The following is a 15649-nucleotide window of genomic DNA, read 5'->3' on the forward strand; positions in this document are numbered from 1 at the left end:
AGGAGGCTGAGGAGGGAGAATCACTTGAGCCCTAGGGATTGAGGTTGCAGTGAATCATGACTGTACCATTTCACTCCAGCCTGGGCAACAGAGCAAGATTTTGTCTCCGAAAAAAAAAAAAGAAAAATATTAAATCAGAAGAGTAACAGGATTCAGATCATGTTGGCTTTATAGGTCATAGCAAAGACCTTGGCTTCTATTACATATTCAATTAAAAAACCACTGAAGAGGGCTTTTTTTTTTTTGAGACAGGGTCTTACTCTGTCACCTGGTTGGTGTGCAGTGGCTCGATTACAGCTCACTGCAGCCTCAACCTCCTAGTCTCAAGTGATCCTCACAACTCAGCATCCAGAGTAGCTCAGGCATGGGGCAGAGGCCACCACACCTAGCTAAGTTTTGTATTTTTTGTAAAGACAGGATTTCAACATGTTGCCCACGCTGGTCTTAAATTCCTGAGCCCAAATGATCTGCCTGCTTTGGCTCCTAAAATGGGATTACAAGTGTTAGCCACTGCACCCAGCCACCACTGAAGAGTTTTGAGCAAAATGGAGATAATATCTAACTCTCATTTTGACAGAACCACACTAGCTGTTGTTTTGAAAACGGAGAAACAGAAAGACAGTGATATGGTTTGGCTGTGTCCCACCCAAATTACATCTTGAATTGTAACTCCCACAATTCCCATGTGTTGTGGACGGAACCTGGTGGAAGGTGATTGAATTATGGGGGTGGATCCTTCCTGCACTGTTCTCATGATAGTGAATAAGTCTCATGAGATCTGATGGTTTTTAAAAAGGGAGTTTCCCTGTACAGGCTCTCTTGTCTGCCACCACGTGAGATGTGCCTTTCACCTTCTGCCGATTGTGAGGCCTCCCCAGACATGTGGAACTGTAAGTCCAATAAACCCTTTTCTTTTGTAAATTGCCCTGTCTCAGGTATGTCTTTATCAGCAGCATGAAAACCAACTAATACTGACAGCTAAGAATCTATTGCATGGTCGGGCACAGTGACTCACACCTGTAATCCCAGCACTTTGAGAGGCCAAGGTGGGCAGATCAAGAGGTCAAGAGATAGAGACCATCCTAGCCAACATGGTGAAACCCCATCTCTACTAAAAATACAAAACACTGGCCGGGCGCGGTGGCTCAAGCCTGTAATCCCAGCACTTTGGGAGGCAGAGGCGGGTGGATCATGAGGTCAAGAGATCGAGACCATCCTGGTCAACATGGTGAAACCCTGTCTCTACTAAAAATACAAAAAATTAGCTGGGCATGGTGGCGTGTGCCTGTAATCCCAGCTACTCAGGAGGCTGAGGCAGGAGAATTGCCTGAACCCAGGAGGCGGAGGTTGCGGTGAGCCGAGATCGCGCCATTGCACTCCAGCCTGGGTAACAAGAGCGAAACTCCGTCTCAAAAAAAAAAATAAAAATAAAAATACAAAACACTAGCTAGGCATGATGGCGTGCACCTGTAGTCCCAGCTACTCAGGAGGCTGAGGCAGGAGAATCACTTGAACCCAGAAGGCAGAGATTGCAGTGAGCCAACATAGTGCCACTGCACTCCAGTCTGGCAACAGAGTGAGACTCCATCTCAAAAAAAACAAAAACAAAGAACCTATTGCAATAATCTATTAACATACAAGATGATGGTGACCTAGAACAGGAGGAGGAAGTGGGATAGTGAGAAGGGTAGAATAGATGGCAGTGTGAGAAAAAGAGAAGCCAAAGATGAATCTCTGGACAGAACTGCCATGAACTGTTACGGGAAGGATCTTGAGAAGAGCAGGAATTCTGAAGATGTTGAGTTTGAGGCACCTTATGAGACATCCTAGTGGAAATGCCCAAAAAACAGTCATCAGCATTCATATAATGAGCTGAGACCAGATGAAATCACCAAGCGAGTGTGTAGAAAGGGAAATGATCCAGGGGCTGAGTCCTGGAGCAGTCCAAGGTTAAAAAGTAAGAGGTCAGGGTACAGAGGCACTGAGAAAGAAGACAGCAGATAGAAAGCTGCAATGCAACATGAGGAAAAATAATAAAGATGGTAAATATGGAAAAGACTGAATTATTAAAGGTTGAAACTAGATAATTTCTCAGATTATAACTTTATCAGGAACAAGCAAAAGACTAAGAATTGTATCCTAAGTACTAAAAATAGGCCAGGTGTGGCAGCTCGTGCCTGTAATGCCAGCACTTTGGGAGGCCAAGGTCAGTGGACTACTTGAGCTCAGGAATTTGAGACCAGCCTGGGCAACATGTGAAACCCCATCTCTTTTTTTTTTTTTTTTTTGAGATGGAGTTACCCAGACTGGAGTGCAATGGCACGATCTCGGCTCACCGCAACCTCCGTCTCCTGGGTTCAGGCAATTCTCCTGCCTCAGCCTCCTGAGTAGCTGGGATTACAGGCATGCGCCACCATGCCCAGCTAATGTTTTGTATTTTTAGTAGAGACAGGGTTTCACCATGTTGACCAGGATGATCTTGATCTCTTGACCTTGTGATCCACCCGCTTTGGCCTCCCAAAGTGCTGGGATTATAGGCTTGAGCCACCGCATCCGGCAGGTGAAACCCCATTTCTACAAAAAAATACAAAAATTAGCTGGGCATGGTGGCGCACTCCTGTAGTCCCAGCTACTCAGGAGGCTGAGGTGGGAGGATTGCTTGAGCCTGGAAGATCAAGGCTGCAATGAGCAGTGTTTGCTCCACTTCACTCAAGCCTGGGTGACAAAGTGAGACCCTGTCTCAAAACAAAACAAAAACAAACAAAAACACCCCAAACCATATTCAGTGCCAAATGCCAAAGCCCAAATAGATTCTATAAATAAGAACATACAGGCTGGGCATGGTAGCTCATGCCTATAATCCCAGTACTTTGGGAGGCGGAGATGCGTGGATCACCTGAGGTCAGGAGTTCAAGACCAGCCTGGCCAATATGGTGAAACACCATCTCTTCTAAAAATACAAAAAGTTTGCCAGGTGTGGTAATGCAATCTGGCTACTTGGGAGGCTGAGGCAGAAAAATTGCCTGAGCCCGGGAGACAGAAGTTGCAGTGGGCTGAGATTGTGCCACTACTTTCCAGCCTCGGTGACAGAGACTCCACCTCAAAAAAAAAAAAGAACACATATATATTTCTCCATCATTTACTCTTTGGTCTATGGTTTAACAATGTTGAATCTACCTAGCAGCTGCTTCTATGACTAAATGAATAAATGACATTTCTGGTATCACAATGATTACACATTGTTCTGAAATAATGGGGTAACAACTGCTAAAAGGGGAAGAGTAAAACAATAAAACAATGAAATATATACAAAACAGAACTACAGAAATAAACGGCAGAAATGAACAAAAGCAACCAGTTTAAAAATCAAGTCAGGAGAGGAGAATAAATCATATTCTTTCTTCAAGGCTATTTATTTATTTATTGAGACAGGGTCTTGCTCTGTTGCCCAACGATCTCAGTTCACTGTAACCTCTACCTCAGAAGTTCAAGCAATTCTCCTGCCTCAGTCTCCTGAATAGCTAGGACTATAGGCACGTGCCACCACGCATGGCTAATGTTTTGTATTTTTAGTAGAGATAGGGTTTCACTATGTTGGCCAGGCTGGTCTCCATCTCCTGGCCTTGTGATCCACCCGCCTCGGCCTCCCAAAGTGCTGGGATTACAGGCATGAGCCACCGTGCCCAGCCTCAAGGCTTATGTCGATTCTTATGAAACCTCAAATTCCCATAATCCTAAAACATGTATTTAAATAAAAAACCGATTTTTAAAAATGACACATTTGTGTCAGTGGGAAAATAAAAAGAAAAAAAAAAACGATTTTTGATTTTTTTTTTCCAACTGAACAGTAACACATGTATTTAAATATAAAGACAGCTAGAAAATATATGTCTTATTGTTATTTTTTAGTCTCTGTCACCAGGCTGGAGGGCAGTGGCATGATCTTGGCTCATTGCAAACTCTGCCTCATAGGTTCAAGCGATTCTCCTGCCTCAGCCTCCCGAGTAGCTGGGATTATAGGCGCGCACCACCACACTCAGCTAATTTTTGTTTTTTTTATATAGATGGGGTTTCACCATGTTGGCCAGGAAATTCTCCATCTCTTGACCTCATGATCCACCCACCTTGGCCTCCCAAAGTGCTGGGATTACGGGCGTGAGTCATTGCACCAGGCCTGTTTTATTATTTTAAGAGAAAAGTATAAACTCACTAAAGAAAATTTAGAATATAAGAAAAATAACCCTATTCCCCATTGGAAACTATTGTTCAACCATTTAAAAGCCTGGCTCTCAGAAAGGATTTTTACCAACTTCTAAAAGAATGGAAAGAAAAACTTGGCAATATTCCTAAATGAACGTTCAAACTCTTTCTTTCACCTTTCTTTTTAGAGTTAGGAAGTGACATTTTACCCAAAGGAATAAGAGTATATTTGGTTATAGGTGGTGCTGGTTCAAGAGTCACAAATGCCACACATGTAATAAACGCTTGCTTTCCCATGGGGAGGTGCAATAGGAAAACAGGTTTTAGCTTTACCTGTTGAAGCAAATATTTGAACTGTACACTGCAGATTGATGAATGCTACTGGAGAAGTAACATAAGGAAGTCTGGAGTGAAGGAATCACCACCCATTGTCCTAACATATGCACATTTCTATTCCTTTCTTGTCTTGAAGGCATATATATTGCCCAAATAGACTAGATTCCAACAAAATTTCTACTTTAGCCTAGACACTGTACTAGCTCCTACTTCTCTAAGTTGTTACATCTGCAGAATTTGATGGGATACCCGGTTCACAAAGTAATACAAATCATAATGTATAATAAGTCTCTTTACAATTACCTTACTGTGTATTGTTTTAATTTCATATACATAATAAACAGGCAGTTCTGCTTCAGAGATGTTACATATCAGCAACTATCCTACTAATAAATGCAATTTGGCAATATGTAAATAGCCTTAAACTGTGTGAAGAAAACCAGAACATATCACTCCACAATATGCCTCTTTGACATAGGAATTATTTTTGAGAGGACAGACATGGCGGCTCATGCCTGTAATCCCAGCTACTTGGGAGGCTGAAGCATTAGAATCGCTTGAACCCGGGAAGCAGAGGTTGCAGTGAGCTGGGATCGCACCGCTGCACTCCAGCCTGGGAGACAGAGCAAGAATCTGTCTCAAAAAAAAAACAAAAAAGAAAAAAGAAATAATTTTTGAGCTGTAGACAATTAGGAAGCAGCAAACAGAAGAAAAGCTCTCTCTATTCCCCCCCTTTTCTGCCTAAAGGTAAAATATAACTTCTCCTTTACACACAACTCTATAGACTTAATGGCCCAGAGACAGCACCAGAGGAGTCTGCAAACAAACCTTACTCCATTAGTTTCCTCCCAAATATTTACCTTCCCAGTTTCCTATCCTTGGAAGCCTAAAATCTCTTTTCTGTGTTCTGCCCTTTTTCCATAAATGTATTGTTCCTTGTCGAAGATGCTACATGAGCCATATGTAGCATCTGAGCCATTGCTTTGAGTTACTTTGCGTTGAGGTTTCTCCCATGTGATGTATGCCACACACATTAATAAACTTGCTTTTCCCTTGTTAATCTGTCTTTTGTTTTTTTGTTTTGTTTTTTTTTTTTTTTTCCGAGATGGAGTTTCGCTCTTGTTGCCCAGGCTGGAGTACAATGGCGTGATCTTGGCTCACCACAACATCGCCTCCCGGGTTCAAGCGATTCTCCTGCCTCAGCCTCCCACATAGCTGGGATTATAGGCATGAACCACCACACCCAGCTAATTTTGTATTTTTCGTAGAGATGGGGTTTCTCCATGTTGGTCAGGCTGGTCTGGAACTCCCAAACTCAAGTGACTGCCTGCCTTGGCCTCTCAACGTGCTGGGATTACAGGCATGAGCCACCGCGTCCCACAATCTATCCTTGGTTATAGGGGGTCTCAGCAAAGAACTCTGAGGTGGAAGAAAAAAGTATTTGTCCTCCCCAGCACATGCACACAAAGAATGTTTGTTCAAATGTTGTTTATAATAGCAAAAAATATATCAGTAACCTGATTCCGGTAAAAGGAAACCATTTACACACTGGTGCTTCCCCACAATGAATTATTTAATCAATAATTTTTTTTTTTTTTTTTTTTGAGACCGCATCTCACTTTGCCATCCAGGCTGGAGTGCAGTGGCATGATCACAGCTCACTGCAGCCTCAAACTTCTGGGCTCAAGTGATCCTTCTGCTTCAGTCTCCCGAGTAGCTGGGACTACAGGAGCATGCCACCATGCCTGGCTCAATAAATAGTAAGATAAATATATGTTGATATTTGATAAGTAGTGAAAAGTAACACATGCAATGTGATCCCATTTCTGTAAGTTTATATGACATCTAATTATGCCAGGCTTCACCATCCTGTGAATGTCATACTTTCCTTCTTCTTCTGGTACAAGACAGGAATGGTTTAAATACTATTTTACTAGTTCCCCTTAAAGCATCTCTCAAAATATTTGAGTATCCTGAAAAAAGATGTGTCACATAATGGCCACCAAGTCTGTCACCTACATACACCATGCAGGATCCATCTTCCCACTGCTTCTCACTACCATCACTACTGCCCACAAAGCCATGTGGTGAAGCTTCTCCACTGCCAGATTCCCTGATGGGTATGTGAATGTCAGAGCCAAAGGAATGAACTCCACAGGCACCCAAAGTTTCCACACGTGGGAAAGAATGGCCTCCTCCCCTAAGAAGTTCTCAAGTGGCTGGACATGGTGGCTCACGCCTGTAATTCCAGCACTTTGGGAGGCCACGGCAGGAGGATCACTTGATCCCAGGAGTTTGAGACCCACGTAAGTAACATGGGAAGACCTTGAGTCTATAAAAAATTCTAAAAAATTAGCCGTGCATGGTGGTGCATCCCTGTAGTACTGGATCACTTGAGGCTGCAGTGAGCCATGATTGCACCACTGCACTCAGCGTGGGGGACAAAGCAAGATACTGTCTTTTTTTTTAAAAAAAAAAAAAAAAAAAAAAAGAATCCTCAAGCTTTCTACCAGATGCAAATAGATGCTAGGAAGAGGATGAATGGTTTGTGCAAGCAGCTTTGATGTTCCAGTTACACCTGCCCAAAGTGCCCTATTATAGACATATTTGCCTAGAAAAAAGACTAGGATATACTCAAATTTGTCAACAGTGGTTATCTTTAAGTATTCTGGAAGTTCTTCTTTTTCCTTTTTTTTTTTTTTTTTTGAGACAGGGTCTTACTCTCGAGTGCAATGGTGTGATCACAGTTCAATGCAGCCTCAACCTCCCCCATTCAGGTGATTCTCCCACCTCAGCCTCTAGAAGAGCTGGGGCTGCAGGCATGCACCACCACATCCCCCTAATTTTTATATTTTTTGTAGAGACAGGGTTTCCCCATGTTGCCCAGGGTGATCTTGAACTCCTGGATTCAAGCGATCTGCTGACCTCAGCTTCCCAAAGGGCTGGGATTATAGGTGTGAGCCACTGCACCCAGCGTTTTATTTTTTTCTTATTTTATAACTTTCTGCAATAAACAGGGTTTTTGAGGCATGAAAAAATTTAACTTAAAAAATAAAATAGTCAAGTAGCAAATACATACTGAGAACCATTTGCTTATTAAAGAGCAAACTATGAGAATAATTTCTTTCTTTTGTGTGTATTTGTTATTCTTTTTTGTTGTTTAACCACCAGAACAGGCAACGTTAAGAATAATTTTTGAAAAATATTCACAGGCATCTGGCCTCTAATTCCACCCCCAAAGTCATCCCTCTTCCTGTCCCAGTGGTACTTACATTCCTGAAGACATTCTGTGTCTGTGCAGTAGGACTGGGACTGCCGTAACTACAATGAATAAGAAAGGAAAGTTAGCTATTAGATTTAAACACAAGTAGACAACAATTACTAGAAAGATCATGTTTTGGCCAGGTGTGGTGGCTCACATCTGTGATCCAGCACTTTTGGAAACTGAGACAGGTAGATTGCTTGAGCTCAGGCATTCGAGACCAGCCTGGGCAACATAGCAAGACCCTGTGTCTATAAAAAATGCAAAAATTAGCCAGGTGTGGTGGTGTGTATCTATAGTCCCAGCTATTAGGGAGGCTGAGGCAAGAGGATCACTTGGGTCTGGGAGGTGGAGGTTGCAAGTAGTAAGCCAAGATAGCAAGTAAGCCAAGATAGCACCACCAGACTCCAGGCTGGATGACACAGTAAGACCTTGTCTTAAAAAAAAAAAAAAAAGTTTTGTTTTGTTTTTGAGACAGGGTATCATTCTGTTGCCTAGGCTGGAGTGCAGTGGTGCAATCCTAGCTCACTGCAGCTTCAAATTCTGTGCTCAAGCAATCCTCCTGCCTAAGCCTCCTGAGTAGCTGGTACTACAGGTGTGTGCCACCATGCCTGGGTAATTTTTTAAAGATTATTTTGTAGAGATGGGATCCTACTATGTTGACCAGTCTAATCATGAACCATGTTTTGGTTGTTATTTTTATTGTAGTATTATTATTATCATTTGAATTTCACTCTTGTTGCCCAGGCTGGAGTGCAATGGCACAATCTCAGCTCACTGCAACCTCTGCCTCCCAGGTTCAAGTGATTTTCCTGCCTCAGCCTCCCAAGTAGCTGGGATTACAGGCACCCACCACCACACCCAGCTAATTTTGTGCATTTTTAGTAGAGACGGGGTTTCACCATGTCAGGGGTTTCACCAAGGCCAGCCTGGTCTTGAACCCCTGACCTCAGTGATCTACTTCCTTCGGCCTCTCAAAGTGCTGAGATTACAGGTGTGAGCCACTGCGCCCGGCCCCATGTTTTTGTTTTGTTTTGTTTTGTTTTGTTTTGGGTTTTTTTTTGAGACGGAGTTTCGCTGTTGTTGCCCAGACTGGAGTGCAATGGCACGATCTCGGCTCACTGCAACCTCCACCTCCTGGGTTCAAGCAATTCTCCGGCCTCAGCCTCCCGAGTAGCTGGGACTACAGGCACACACCATCATGCCCAGCTAATTTTTGTATTTTTAGTAGAGACGAGGTTTCACCTTGTTGACCAGGATGGTCTCGATCTCTTGACCTCGTGATCCACCCGCCTCGGCCTCCCAAAGTGCTGGGATTACAGGCTTGAGCCACCGCGCCTGGCTATGTTTTGGTTTTTAATGAATGCTGTCCCTGAATGTATCTTCAAAATTATACACAAACACAGAACACGCTAAGAGACTACTTTTTTTTCTACTCCAAATAATTTTCAAATATATTGTGATCTGTTGCAATTCACCCATTTCTTTTTTTCTTTTTCTTTTTCTTTTTTTTTTTTTTTTGAGACACAGTCTCACACTGTTGCCCAGGTTATAGTGTAGCGGTGCAACCTCGGCTCACTGCAATCTCCGCCTCCTGGGTTCAAGCAATTCTCCTGCCTCAGCCCCCCGAGTAGCTAAGACTACAGGTATGCGCCACCACGGCCAGCTAATTTTTTTGTATTTTTAGTAGAGATGGAGTTTCACCATGTTGGCCAGGATGGTCTTGATCTCCTGACCTCGTGATCCGCCCGCCTCGGCCTCCCAAAGTACTAGGATTACAGTAATGAGCCACCTCGCCTGGACCACCCATTTCAATAATTAAAAAAAAGTCACCTGTGACACAAATTCTTGCTGCCAATATATAATTAGGCATCCCAAAGGAAAAGTGCTAAATTGTAGAGAACTAAGAGTAAACCTTTGTTAAAGAGATTTTTCTTCTCATTGAAAATCAGAAGCAGATAAAGAAAAAAAAAAGATTCTATTTTCAGAGATGCATTTTCTACAAGGGAGCAGAAAGAATCAGTCATTGGCTAGATAAGAAACTAAAGGCTGAGTGCGGTGGCTCACGCCTGTAATCCCAGCACTTTGAGAGGCCGAGGCGGGAGGATCATCTGAGGTCAGGAGTTCGAGACCAGTCTGACTAACATGGAGAAACCCTGTCTCTATTTTTTTTAAAAAAGAAACTAATAAAAGGAGTTACCACAGGAGTGAAGTTATGATGGGGGAGTAGAGAAGAGTGACACAAATAGGAGCTAAATTTTTCAATGTTTTTCTATATAATTTTAGAATCATGTGATTATCAATTTTATTTTATTGTTGTTTTTTTTTTTTTTAATTTTTTAAAGATGGGGTTTCACCATGATGGCCGGGCTCCGACCTCAGGTGATCCACCCACCTCGGCCTCCCAAAGTGCTAGGATTATGGGCGTAAGCCACCACACCCGGCCTGATTATCAATTTTAAAGAGAAAATTAAAAATGAAAAGGCCCATCTATCTACATTATAAGCCATCCTTTTATGAGCATATAGCCTATACTAAAGCCTTTTGGGATGTTTAAAAATGAAAATCTCATAAACCTTAAAATAGAGATGAATAAATAGTAAAGAGAATGCAGGGCATATAACTTTCCAGTTTAGTCTCATTATTAACTACACCCTGTCCATTAAAGTAGTAACACAAACTTGCCATTGTTTGGGATGGCAACTATTGTGCAGTAGTCTTTAGCTGATTCAGCGTGGCTCTGCTGAAGTGACAGGCCTAGATTTAAAGTCTGGTTCTGCAACTTTCTGAGTTTCAAGACCTTGGGCAAGTAATTGAACACCTCTAAGCTTCAGTTTCCTCCTCTAGTAAAAGGGGAATATAATATCACGTATATCTAAGAGTACTAGTAAGAATTAACATGGATAACAGATGGGAAATGCAGTAACCACTAAAGAAATGTTAGCTTTTATTACTGTGCCATACAAATTATGACCTCAACTGAACAATTATTGGAAGTAACAACTAAATGAATCATTTTGTAAATTACTCTCCAAGATGATCAGGCTTGCTTTGGTGTATACCACTAAAAGTAGTCCTGTTTGGAGCTGGGCACAGTGGCTCATGGCTGTAATCCCAGCACTTTGGGAAGCTGAGGTAGGAGGATTGCTTGAGCCTAGGAGTTTGAGATCAGCCTGAGAAACATGGCGAAACTCTCATTACTACAAAAAAATAGAAAATTAGCTAGGCCTGGTGGGGCTAGACCTTGTCTCAAAACAAAAACACAACAAAAAAGTCTTGTTTGAATTAGAATGGGAAAACAGATTGTTTTTGTTTTTGTTTTTGCGAGACAGAGTCTCACTTTGTTACTCAGGCTGGCGATGAGTGGCACAATCACAGCTCAAAGCAATCCTCCCGCCTCAGCCTCCCAAGTAGCTGGGACAAAAGGTGCCTGCCACATTTTTTTATTTTTTGTAGAAATGGGATTTTATCATATTGCCTAGGCTGGTATTGAACTCCTGCGCTCAAACGATTTGCTGGCCTCTGCCTCCCAAAGTGCTGAGATTACAGGCATGTGCCACTAAGCCCAGTGAAGAAAACAGATATTTTTAAAAATTAACTTTAATGAAATAGAGATTGGGTCTCTCAATGTTCCCCAAGCTGGTCTTGAACTCCTGAGCTCTAGCAATCTGCCCACCTCAGCCTCCCAAAATGCTGGAATTACATACAGGCATGAGCCACTGTGCCCAGCCAGATCTTAATTTACAAATATGGGGTATATCTTAACCCCCTTCTAAGGAGTCAAGCCAAAAACTCTTACTAAAATTACACATTATTATTATTATTTATTTAAGATAGGGTCTTGCTCTATTGCCCAGGGTAGAATGCACTAGCACGATCTTGGCTCACAGCAATCTCTGCCTCCTTTACTCAAGCGATCCTCTTACCTCAGCCTCCTGAGTAGCTGGACTACAGGTGCACATCACCAGACCGACAATTTTTTTTTTTTTTGTATTTTTGTAGAGACAGGGTTTTGCTGTTACCCAGGCTGGTCTTGAACTCCTGGGGTCAAGGGATCCACCAGCCTCAGCCTCCCAAAATGCTGGGATTATAGGTGTGAGCCACCATTACCTGGCCTACTTTTTTTTTTTTTTTTGAGATGGAGTCTTATTCTGTCGCCCAGGCTGGAGTGCAGTGGCACAATGTCAGCTCACTGCAACCTCCAGCTCCTGGGTTCAAGTGATTTTCCTGCCTCAGCCTCCAGAAGAGTAGTTGAGATTATAGGCATGCCCCACCATGCCCGGCTAATTTTTGTATTTTTAAAAGAGATGGGGTTTCACCATGTTGGCCAGGCTGGTCTCAAACACTTTCTACAAAGCTTCTGGAATGAAGACATATACTTTTTAAATGTCAGAGACCCATGCAGAGAATGAAAATAGCTTGGTATGACAGAAGGGCAATTGAGTATCCACTTTAAATTAGGTAGACAGAGCAGTGACACTTAAGGGCTATTTACAAGACAGTAAAGATAAAGGGTAGGCACATTTCAGGCAAAGTACATGACTAAGAGGGCCCTAGGTGACAAGGTGCCCTGCCTGTGAGTCAGTATTGAGGAACCAAAAGACCACTGTGGTTGAGGTGTCTGAGACATGTTACTTAGCTGCTGCATTTAGTTAATCTCAGAACCAAATGTTCTCTATAAATGCTCAAATTGCCACAATTTGATGTTGTAATTTCTCTGACTGCCTCTAACTCTTAAGATATACTAATGGAATAGGAATTTAGATTGCGCCACTGCACTCCAGCCTGGGCAACAGAGTGAGGCTGTCTCAAAAACAAAACAACAAAAAAAAAGAAATTAATGTGGATTTACTCACAGCCTTAATACAATTGTCATTACTATGTATTCTTTTCTATTCTTAAAATAGGCAGACTGCCACATAATTGCAATTGTTGTAATAATTTTTTTTTTTTTTTTTTTTTTGAGACGGAGTTTCGCTCTTGTTACCGACTGGAGTGCAATGGCACAATCTCGGCTCACCGCAACCTCCGCCTCCTGGGTTCAAGAGATTCTCCTGCCTCAGCCTCCCAAGTAGCTGGGACTATAGGCATGCGCCACCATGCCCAGCTGATTTTTGTATTTTTTTTAGTAGAGACAGGGTTTCACCATGTTGACCAGGATGGTCTCGATCTCTTCACCTCATGATCCACCGGCCTCGGCCTCCCAAAGTGCTGGGATTACAGGTGTGAGCCACCGCGCCTGGCCCTGTTGTAATAATTCTAAAATTTATTTATTTATTTTTAGATACAGGGTCTCACTATGTTGCCCCAGCTGGTCTCAAATTCCTGGACTCAAGTGATCCTACTGCCTCAGCCTCATGAGTAACAGAACACAGGGTGTGTGTATCATGCAATTGTAACAAATATTTCGGGAACTTGCTATATGCTAACTACTATACTGACAGCTTTAATTTATTATCTTAATTGGTCCTCACAACCACTTCAGGAGGGTATTTTTCCTACTCTACCAATCTAGAAACTGTGTTTTGGGGGAGGTTAAATAACTTGAATCTAGTACTACCTCCAAATTCTACATTCTTAACCACAACGCCGTCCTACTTTACAATGTACAAAATTTTCTATCAGTTGAGCACGGTGGCGCGCAGGTGGCCATAGTCCCAGCTGCTCGGGAGGCTGAGGCAGGAGAATCACTTGAACCCAGGAGATGGAGGTTGCAGTGAGCCAAGATTGTGTCACTGTACTCCAGCCTGGGCAACAGAGCAAAACTCCGTCTCAAAAAAAAAAAAAAAAAAAAAAAAGGCTTGGCAGTCATGGACTTAAGGAGAAATGTAGATCAAAGAAGATTCTAATGACAAGTGGACAGATGCAGCTTCCATAAGGAAACTTACACTGGGGAAATTAGTTGAAAAAAAAATTACAAGGAACAAAAAAATCCTTTGGAGATTTCCTTTTTTCTCATTCACCAGAGCTGCCAGTGAACTGGCAAACAGTGAGGTACAGAAACGTGGTTAAAAAAATAATTTGTATGTGGTTTTATTATTATTATTATTATTATTTGAGACAGGGTTTCGCTCTGTCACCTAGGCTAGAGTGCAGAGGCTTGATTACAACTCACCTTAGCCTTGACTTCCCAGGCTGACATGATCCAGCCAGTTTTAAAATTTTTATTTTTGTAGAGAAAGTCTTCCTACGGCTGGGCTCGGTGGCTCACGCCTGTAATCCCTAGCACTTTAGGAGGCCGAGGTGGGTGGATCACCTGAGGTCAGGAGTTCAAGAGTAAGTCTTCCTATGTTGTCCAGGCTGTTCTCAAACTTCTAGGCTCAAGGGATACTCTCACCTTGGCCTCCCAAAGTGCTGGGATTACAGGATTACAGGTATAAACCACCACGCCCAGCCAAAAAGAACATTTAAAGTCAGAGGTTGACCAGAACCAAAAAAAAAAAAAAAAAAAAAAAAAAGAAAGAAAAAAGAAAGTCAGAGGTATCTGGGTTCAAATCCTGTCTGTTTCTAAGGCAAGGTTTTAAACTATGAAAAAGTAAATACAACCTATTACAAGACTTAAATTCACTGTGAGAATTAAGTGATATAAATATATAAGTAAAATATTAATGTACATAAAGAACTCAGTTCATGGTCCATCGGATGTTTTCACTTCATTGCAATATTATAGCTAACATCATGTGCTTAATTCAGAAAGCATCTTAACAGAACTCTAGTGCTTCCTAATGAGCATAACTTAATGTACATCATCCTAGAACTTATCTTTAATCTTCAATTTGGACTTTCTGCTTAAGAAGAAAAAAACCAGGCCGGGCGCGGTGGCTCAAGCCTGTAATCCCAGCACTTTGGGAGGCCGAGGCGGGTGGATCACGAGGTCAAGAGATCAAGATCATCCTGGTCAACATGGTGAAACCCTGTCTCTACTAAAAATACAAAAAATCAGCTGGGCATGGTGGTGCGTGCCTGTAATCCCAGCTACTCAGAAGGCTGAGGCAGGAGAATTGCCTGAACCTAGGAGGCGGAGGTTGCAGTGAGCCGAGATCGCGCCATTGCACTCCAGCCTGGGTAACATGAGTGAAACTCCGTCTCCCAAAAAGCAAAAAAAAAAGAAGAAGAAGAAAAAAACCTTAAAAAGACCTTAGTCTTTGATATTTTGGATTTTAATATGTTTATATTGTACATTTTTCTCTACACTGACAAAATGTTTTTTAAATATTTTATGCCTAAAAATTTTATATTCTGCCTCTAAAAAATTCAAATGTTTAAGTTCCTCCTCTATTAATGAGCAGAATTGCCCGTTTAACAATGGAGTTTTATACAATTTGTCTCTTCACTTTAACCAGAACCTGAATTAGCATTTTTGTTTTTGAAGGCTACTTCATTATCATAACTTCTGATCATCAGAAATTAAAAGACACACAGACACACACACACACACACATACAGGGAGAGAGGGAGAGAGAGAGAGAGAGAGAGAGAGATTGAGAGAGAGAGAGAGAGAGATTTCCAGTGGTTAACTTTAACTCAGTAGGTGTCTTCTTTTTTTCATTTTTTTTTTTTTTTTTTTTTTTTGAGACAGGGTCTTGCTGTTGTCACCCAGGCTGGAGTGCAGTGATGCAACCTGGGCCCACTGCAACCTCTGCACCCCTGCCCACCCTGACACCTGCTCCAAGCTCAAGTGATGATCCTCAGCCTCCCAAGCAGCTGGGACCACAGGTGTGCACCATCACACATGGCTGTTTTTGTATTTTTAGTAGAGACGGGGTTTCACCATTTGGTCCTTGCTGGTCTCAAGCAATCTACCTGCCTGGGCCTCCCAAAGTGTTAAGATTACAGGCATGAGTCACTACG

At 42.3% G+C, this 15649-nt stretch overlaps 1 protein-coding gene across 3 annotated transcripts in view; it reads right to left on the reverse strand.

Moving 5' to 3' along the window:
* The window catches only part of SMIM14 (small integral membrane protein 14), an 89428-nt gene that overhangs the window by 16353 nt on the left and 57426 nt on the right, over window positions 1-15649 (reverse strand). For all 3 annotated transcript variants that reach the window (XM_032273981.1, XM_032273984.1, XM_032273982.1), the window contains one exon: window positions 7809-7857. In XM_032273981.1, the coding sequence (XP_032129872.1) occupies window positions 7809-7857 (49 nt within the window). The remainder of the gene's footprint in view (window positions 1-7808; window positions 7858-15649) is intronic.

Source organism: Sapajus apella, unplaced genomic scaffold (assembly GCF_009761245.1).
Source record: "Sapajus apella isolate SASKATOON/1434 unplaced genomic scaffold, GSC_monkey_1.0 scaffold5, whole genome shotgun sequence".
Taxonomy (NCBI): domain Eukaryota; kingdom Metazoa; phylum Chordata; class Mammalia; order Primates; family Cebidae; genus Sapajus; species Sapajus apella.